Source organism: Poecilia formosa, unplaced genomic scaffold (assembly GCF_000485575.1).
Source record: "Poecilia formosa unplaced genomic scaffold, Poecilia_formosa-5.1.2 Scaffold57, whole genome shotgun sequence".
Taxonomy (NCBI): Eukaryota; Metazoa; Chordata; class Actinopteri; order Cyprinodontiformes; family Poeciliidae; genus Poecilia; species Poecilia formosa.
The window spans coordinates 393,897-402,814 of record NW_006799996.1 but is presented as its reverse complement, the minus strand read 5'-3'; the positions used below and the strand labels follow the sequence as shown (position 1 = coordinate 402,814).

General features: G+C 39.4%; 1 protein-coding gene across 2 annotated transcripts in view; it reads right to left on the bottom strand.

Moving 5' to 3' along the window:
- Window positions 1-2,042: 2,042 nt before the first annotated feature.
- The window catches only part of LOC103139052 (PDZ domain-containing protein 4), a 24,874-nt gene continuing 17,998 nt past the window's right edge, over window positions 2,043-8,918 (bottom strand). For both annotated transcript variants that reach the window (XM_016672238.1, XM_016672239.1), the window contains 2 exons: window positions 8,609-8,710; window positions 2,043-6,259 (listed from right to left, as the gene is read on the bottom strand). In XM_016672238.1, the coding sequence (XP_016527724.1) occupies window positions 4,259-6,259; window positions 8,609-8,710 (2,103 nt within the window). In that variant the 3' untranslated portion in view covers window positions 2,043-4,258. The remainder of the gene's footprint in view (window positions 6,260-8,608; window positions 8,711-8,918) is intronic.

Sequence of the window (8,918 nt, the reverse complement as noted above, 5' to 3'; positions counted from 1 at the left end):
TAGGACTTCGGGTCTCCTTATTTCTAACAACATGATGATCCGAGTATGGGCAACATGCCTTTAACAGTCTGATATTTTTTATATATTTTATTAGAGCCACTGTCTGTCGATGGGAATAGAAAATGAAGAGTAAATTTTCACCCCCCAAAAAATGTATAAATTCTCTTGAAAAAACAAGAACATTTCTGAGTTGCAAAAGTCAAAAATTTCAATTTTTCAAACTTAAAAATTTTCTAGGAACAAATTAATTTTCTGAGATTAATTTTGAGTTTTTTTTCTAGCAACTTTTAAACCTTTGGAGAAAAAAAATTGTCTTGCATTTTCTAGAAAACTTTAGGGTTTTTTTTACCCAAAATTATTTTTTCTAACTACAGTGATTCCAATACGCTGTTGTAGATTTCCGTTTTTAATCTGTTTTCTGAAAAACAAATGACTGAAAGGAAATATTTTCATAAGATCTCATTTCAATCTTCCCTTCTGAATTGTACAAATGTATTAGGGAAATTATTGTTTAATTATGAGAATATGGCTGTAATATTAACAGAATAAAGATAATGTCTTAAAATTAAGTCAGTTAGAAAAAAAATAGTTACCAAAATCTGAGAATCTGTAGTTATACCAAAATATGACTTAAAATGCTCAACATATCTTAATTTTTCATCTGTGATTTTTCACAAAATTACAACTGAATTATTTTAATATCATTTTATTCTTGTACTTAAAAAAAAAAAACGAGGAAAAATCTTAGATTGGCCCTAACATCCCATTGTAGAGTTGACCTGAATTCAAAGTCGAAATGACCAGAAGCTGTAAAACTGGCTTGTTAAACAAGATGGCGGCCCTGGGTGCCCTGACATCACTAAACTATGGAAACCCAAGAATCGCATTACCGGGAAAAAAAATCCCGGCTTTCCAAAGATTCAGTTAATAGATCAAATTGATTCATCACCCAGCCCTACAATCTGCAGGAGAAATGAACGGACATAGTCTTAATGTTCACAGCATTTATTTATAAAAGCTTTCAAACTGCAGACACATCACAACACTAAACAATTACGTGTTTTTCTTTTCTCTATGCTAGAACTTTAGCAAAGTCATAGAAAGACGTACACAATTAGGGTAAAAGCCTTCAATATTGAAGCGCATGGGTGGGGGAATCCTCTCTGTATCAAACATGCATGAGTTTAATGGAAAGAAGCAGCATTTATCCGGGTATAGTAAAAGTTACTCCATACAGGAGGAGCAAGTTTCAGAAAACAGCAGTTGCAGCAGCAGATGTTAGGTAAGTTATAGCTTGAAGAATCAATGAATAGCCCTGGTCAGTCATAAACAATACCCTAACTCTGGTCTGCCGGAGCAGAGAACTGCATAATCTTCAGGGCGAGAACTTGCAGTGCCTTGCAAAGTATTCATACTTTTTATAGCATTCATATCAGTGTTTTATGCGGTTTCAGACTCAACTTAGTTAATTTTAAACAGGAAGGTCTCTAATAGCAAATAAAAATACAAAAAAGCGGAGTGTATTTGTGTTAAACTTGTGTAACGCGAAAGTTACCTCTCCGTATGGCCTTTCTCTCGTGAAAGTGGATTTATCTGGTAGAATTTCAAACTGGCCAATCAGCGAGCAGAAAAAGAAATCGTAAACGATGACGTATATTTTTTGCGCTGGTTTAGAATTCACCCTGTAGTTTTAGTGACGGTAGCGGAGGTAGCAAACGAAGACGTTCAGTCCGCGTTTGCCACGGTTCCAAATATTACTGAATTAAAAGTAACACCCATCTTGTTCAGTCCGGAACTTCTCTCTTTACAGTGGAGGGTGGTTGTTTACAGCTCAGTGAATTTCCGGTAAGCTACGGAACGTCGAACTGGCGCATTACATAGGTGACGGGGAAAGTAAACATTAGCAATTGGGTAAAATTTGAAACGTTTACTACGAAGCAATCGCTTCTCAATAGTCGAGGGTCCAGATTCTGTACGAACTTTGAATCAAATAGTAAAATAGTGTAGAACAATGGACTGTTTTTATTTATTTTTTATTTTTGCCAGGCTACCTAATTAGCTAGCGATATATATCTATAAGTGTAAGTACAGCAGCTCTTTGAAAGTGAACAAACATGAAGACCAAGAAATGGAGCAGGCAGGTAAGGGATAAAGTTGTGGAGACGTTTAAAGCTTGTTCGGATTATGAAAGCGAGTTTCACAAACCAATATTCATCATTCAAAAATCAAAAGTATATCATAGATGAGACCAAAGTATACATTTTTGGTTGGCTTGAAAAAAACTGAAGCATAAAACAAACCCTTTATTAGAAATGTAACGTTTGACCCAGTCAGCCGTAAATCCAGTTAATAGCTTGTGGCAAGATCGCAGATGCTAATTTCAGCTATTTTGTTGAACAACTGAAATTCCAGTTTGTAGATTTGTGGTGCAGAGTTTCTGTTTTTATTGTGAGGATATGTGGCAAAAATCGGGATGTATGAATACTTGTGCAAAACACTGTTCCTTAACTTATGAATCAGCTGAAATTAAAAGAAGAGAAAAATACCCATTTCTTTGGATACTGTTAATCTAAATTGCCTAATCTATTCTTCAGGTGATGATGTCAACATCTTGTCTGTGCTTATTAAAAGGTCAATAATATTTATGACCTAAATCTCTTTCTTTTTTTTTTTCTTGTGGAGGCATTTTATATTGATTTGAATGAAAAATTGAACTGGTCCAGCCTTTTTTCTTTTGTGCTTTACAGTCAGTTCTGCCTGAAAGAAAGGCACGGCTCAGCTCCTCATGTCCAAGAGATGTCTGTGCTTAGATAACGTGTTAAAAAACAAACCAAAAAAGCTGGTGAACGCTGTACACGAACAATGCAAAAAATATTACAAAAGATTTATGCAAAGTGTTACTTGGACACCAGTCGTTCAGTTTTTATGGCACACAAGTGATTTTTCTTCAATGTTTTCTTTCACAGCTGCATTGTTCTTGGCCCCATTTTCCATTAATTATAAAAAGGTGTTGAAGACCTGTAAACATTGCTGTTTTTATTGGCAAACTTCTTAAGAGTAGCTGGTGTGATCTTGGTATGTAGCATTGTTTTATATTTTATTGAACACAATCTGTGCTTTTTTTCCCCCCTTTGTCTATAGGACTGGAATTGCTGCAGGATACTTAAAATTGATCTTTATGTTCACAGTGTATATGTATATTTTCTTGCGCTTTTGGAAGAAGTTTTGTTTTTATTACTTGGGCCTGTAGTGTGCCAAATTATGTTATCTCTCTCTAACACTCTCTTTTCATTGCCCATCTAGTATCAAGCCTAGTCCACACGTAGCCGGATGTCTGGGAAACTGAATAGATTTTTATGTGATTTGGCCTTTCATTCCCACGTAAACTCTGTTTGATATAATCAAAAACGATTATTAATAAAAAAAAAATTCAGATCCAAGTGGAGATTTGAGAATTGGAAACCGGAGATTTAGAGGTACATGCATTACAATCTGTGACAAATAATGTTGTGCTAATGTCACATGTGACCATTGTTTGGCCATCAATGGAGGAGAAATACGACAGAGAATTAGGGCCACACTAAGAAAATAAAAAAAAACAAACATCACAACTATAAAATCACAAGAATAAGTACAGCAATAAAGTCATATTATGAGAATAAAGACACAATATTATGACTTTGACTTGTCTTGTAACATTATGACTTTATTCTTGTACAAGTTTATTGTCATAATGTTATTTCTTTTCTCGTAATTTTCTTTCTTTTCTTTTTTTTTTTTTTTTACTTTTTCTCAGTATGGCTATAATACTCCGTCGTAGAAAAATGACAGAGACCAAAGATCAGCTGCCGTACAGCATCTATCCAGTCATGCCATTCGTTGCCGTTAGTTGCTTTGACGCGAATCACAAACGACATCGTATTGTATTTTATAAACTTTATTTTCTAACACCGTATTTAAAAGTAGTTCCATCTCTCTGTCTGTCCACATAAATGAACCTCCTGGCACCATATTTAATTCCTAACAGGAAGTTGTGGTTCTTTGAGAAGGATTGTGATTGGCTGATATAGGTTTTAGCTTTGCAGTACACTGCCCCTATGGGTTTGGCATGTTTATTACAATGCTCAGTGGAGTAATTCAGTGAGTTCATGTGGATGAACACTTTTCTTAAACCGATCCTGAATATGCGATATTTAAAAAAAATTATTTGGCGGAGATATTTGTTTTTATAAAGACTCGGCTACGTGTGTACAACGGCTCAGACTGTGGTAACAGACAGCAGGGGGTTGTAGACTTTCTTCCCATCTGCAGACCTGCTCCCATGCGCCAGCAGCTCTTGTATAGTGATCCAGTTGTCCAGGATTCTCCTACTGCGCTTCTTCATGCTCCTCCGGTGGCAGAGTTCCAGTATGGATGCTGGTTCCTGCTGCTGAGGCGCCCCCTGTTGACCTGCCGCACTGCCGGCCTGCTCCCTGTCACGCTCCCTGAGGCAGTCGAGACGGCTCTGCATCATGAACTCCCTGCGCCGCCGCTGCTCTCGGGCTTTCAGCAGCTGCTGCTTTCGCTCCTCTTTGCTCCAGTAGCGACCCATCTTCATTTCGCTCACAGCGTCATCGTCCGTCGTCATTCCGCTGCGCTCCTCTCTGATCTTCATGGCTCGCGCCTTCAGAAGGCGATCCCTCACGGGTCGTTTGGCCACATAGCGTGAGCCGTCGCTGCGGATCTTCACCTTCCACTCCATTCTGGGGGAAGCGGGCAGCAGTGAAGGGGACAATGCTGAGGGTATGCCATCTGGAATCTGGGGAACATCTTTACATGTGCTGCCCAAACTCATTGGACTCTCATCGTCTCCTAACTCTATAGTGCCCTCTTTGGGGGGATTCCTGAGTCCACCCAGGTGCTCGGAGGTCGAGGGTGTCCTCAGCTGCATGCAGCTCAGGTAGCGCTGCGGGGGCTTTACGTCCGTCTGACGGCGGGACAGATATGGGCTGTTTTCTGCACTGCGTCCACCAGCTCTCTCAGCTGTCCCATTGGTTCTAGGGTTGCGTCTCATTCCCTCATCCGAGCCCCTCCTACTTGCTACGTCCCGGGACAGTGACCTAACCTTTACCCCCGGGCTGGATGTCTTTGCCTCACTTCCTCTCCGGTGAGTTTGAGGAGAGTATGGTTGGTTTAAGTTTGCTTGGATCCCGTCCCATCTCTCTTTTTGCCTGGTGGAGGGTGGGAGAGAAGACTGTCGTCCCTCCAGACTCTGAGTGGACAGAGATGGGTACTGTTCACTTACCAGAGGCGTGCTCCTGCAACTTTCTCCTCCAGTATTGTAGGCACTCGTGCTGTCTTTATCAGAGCGCTCTCTCTCAGGAAGCTCGTTAATGTCTGATAGAGCCTGGTGACAAGACTCCTCACTCACCAAAGATCCGTTTGTCTCCAAGCGCCCAGTTCCTAACCCAGTGCCTGTGCTTGCTCCATTTTTATCCTCATGAGGCCAAACCTTCATGCAACGCTCCCTCAGCTGCTGCATCTTCTGTGCTCTCAAGATATTGCGACACTTAAACTCCAGATGGCGCAGTTCCTCTTCTATAAGGGCCATCTCATGCTGCGTCAGACTCTCGTTCCTATTCTCGTCCAGTGGGACATCCCCTTCCTCTTGTTCCACCCCCTGAACATTGCTGTTCTTCTCGTAGAAGCACTTGATCTCCAGCAGCTCTTTGTATCGCTCGCACTCTTCTTCAGTCAGCCCAGGCATCATCATCCTCATCGAATCGGCCATGTAGCTCCTCTCTAAACGTTCCACCAGCTCCAGGCCTCCTCCTCCATTGAAGCAGTCCAGTCCTAGCAGAGAGTCGGCACTGAACTGGAGGTCTTGGGAGTGCAATAACGGTGGGGTGTCCCCTCTGCCCGACAAGAACTTTCGCATGCTTCCAGGTGTGTTGGTTGTGTTTGTGTTGGAGGCACTGGTGTGGTCGTCCCCTAGTAGGTCATGTTCTGACGACTCCTCATAGCGTGTGCTTTCGTCTGTCCGGCCAACCCCACTGTCCAACTCCTGGCTGTTGCTCAGGACAGTCTGGAGCAAATCAGGAGAATCTCTGCTCAACGAGTGAGCGTGATTGTGACTGGAGAGGACACCTCCGATCGCAGCGCTGATTTGTCCTGCACCTTGGACGGAGGGGCTGCTCCTCAATCTGGTACTGCTGCTCAAATGAACATCGTTGTCCAGAGGTTCCAGTTCCAGCTCGTCTGGATCCAGCTGGTTTTCATTCTAACCAGTTGATGAATTTAAATTTTTGCATTACAGAGGAGAGGTTCAATGTTGAGAAAGGAAATAATAGATTAGTAACGCATGTAGATAATTGAAAATTATCTAGTACTTGTACTCCAAGTATCTTTCCTAATACTTGCAGTTAAAGGGATAGAATTGTCTTACATATTCTCCAATCAAGTAACTGTTATCTTCAGTTACTATAAAATGCTGTTTTTTTTTTAAATTAAATATAACTAAAAAGAGGTTTCAACTGGCAACCTAATATACAATTAGACTCGTATCTTACTTGTACTAACATCTAAAGACTGCTGGTGGACAATCAGTGTCATTCAAAACGTCCTGCAACCATTGTTCACGGGATTAACTTTAATGTAGAAAGACATACGGTCTTCTGCTAAAAGTTCTCACTAATCTGAATTCACATACACAAGAACTTCAGTAACATCCCAGTCATTATCCTTAGGGTTCAAAGCAAAGTGATAAACTTTTGAAACAGGAGAACAACAGGGAGAAACATGCTAACGTTAGCTGACTTCAGGTAGACATGTCTGGTTGGATTTATTTGTGGGAAAAAAGTTAAATCTACGCTTGTGGTCAATCTACTAAACCCCAGATTTAGATTATGTTGGTTTTATTAAAGTATTAAACTTCTATTGACAAATTCCCATTCTTAAATGACTCGGCCTGGAATCAGGGGGCAAAATAACAACAATTGTGATCGTAACGCTTCATTTCAGTCTGCAGTTCTCTTATTGTTTAAATTAGAGTAGTTGTCCTTCCTGACACCAGGTGGCGCCAAAGGTTTGAGAAACTTTCACCAGTTCAGTTTCTATTGAATGATTTGAAATTGATTAATTGGATTTAAAGAAAAGGATTTATTGAAAATACTTTTTAGTATTCAATGTTAGAATGAGACAAAATAATATTTTTACTTTATGCAGTTTCTTCTTTTTAAGGTTGCAGTTTAATTCAGAAGCTGATGTAATAAATTGAAAGTACTTAAACACCTTCCTCCCACCCTCCTCGTCCTCCTCTTTGCAGATTCTGTCTAATCTGTTTGATTTAAATGTGAACTGCATGCAGACTGCTAGACGTGTTGTATTGATCCTCTTTAACAAAGCCCCTCACTTCTTCATCTTCCTCACCATCAGATCAAGCTCTAATCTGTTCTTCTGCGTTTCCCTCTGATGATTATTCGTCCTTCCCTCCCGCTCTCCCCGCCTTGAATCCTAATGTGGGACAATGCCCGGCCAATACAGATCTTATAAGACCTTTGTGGGCATTTACTCGTCTCCATATATTCAAACTCAAGGAGGTGTTGGCAGAGAGCAGAGTTTATTTGTGCTCTGTGTTTGACCTGCTCTGTTTTTAATGAGTGACTTTTAAATCTGCCCTGCAGCACAGAGAGAATACAAATGTTTCTCTGCTCACATAAACACTGCATGTCTCTGTAATTATAGTCAGCAGGAAAAGCTTGCAGGTACCTTGGCGGAGGCGTTTTGCTTATGTAGGATCTCATATCTGTTAAAAGTGACCTTGTGAGTTCCACTACACTATTTGTCCTTGTTTCTGTGTTGATACCATCTTTGTTTTTAACATGTTTGCAAAAGAGACGACTCAAAGATAAAGAATTACGCTTCTTTTTCCTCTTACATTTGGATGTTTTCTTCTAAAATGTAATTTAATATCTGGCTGAGGGCTACAATTAACAATTATCTTTGTAATCCATTAATCTCTCGATTATTCTCATGATTAATTGGATTACAAAATGGCACATACTGCTGATTTTTCATTTAACCACTTACATTTTTTAAGCAATATTAGGTTAGGAATACATTAAAACTTGGAAATAAACATTTCAATTTGTAATTTAAATAAGAAAATATATATTTTTTCAAAGCTAAAAAAAAAGTACTTCGAACATCAATACATGAAAATTAATCAATCAAATGTAGTGCTTTTTCGATAAGCTGAATAATATTTAGATGGTAAAAGGTGTTTAAGATATTTTTTTACAGAATTTAAACCAGTTGAAGCTAAAACTTACAATCGAAAAGTTTTTTTATTTTAAATGCAAAATGTGTATATTTCTTGCACAACTTTGACTTAATTATGCAAAATGTCCACTTTTACGTTTGTATACTACATTAACGATTAATCGATTATTAAATTAACTGATTATTATTTCAATAATCGGTTCATCGCGATTAATCAGATTAACTGTTTAAGCCCTAATCTTGTTACATGAACTGTAAGATGAACTGAGAAAAATGTCTTTCCAGTTCAGCATTCAGAATTGAGTCTCACAGCTCTCCTCCCCAAAGACTGCATATTCGATTTCCTCACCTCTATCTCAGGCCTGGCAAGGAGCAGGGAGACATTAGTGCTGTCCTCTCTGGTGAGAATAGCTACCGCCTCCTCTCTGTTCTGGATGTCCACTCCGTTTATCTGAGAGGAAGAGAGGCAGATGACTTTATGAGCTTATTCCAGATAATGTAAGGCAGCAGAAGCCAAAGACGGATTCAGTTAAACTGGACATGGATTAATATGCAGGAGGAATTCATAAAAGATACTCAAAGCTACAGAGCCTCATAAGGAATCACAGATTTAACCTATGGCTGGACAATATATAAGCATTTCATATAGATAACTATTG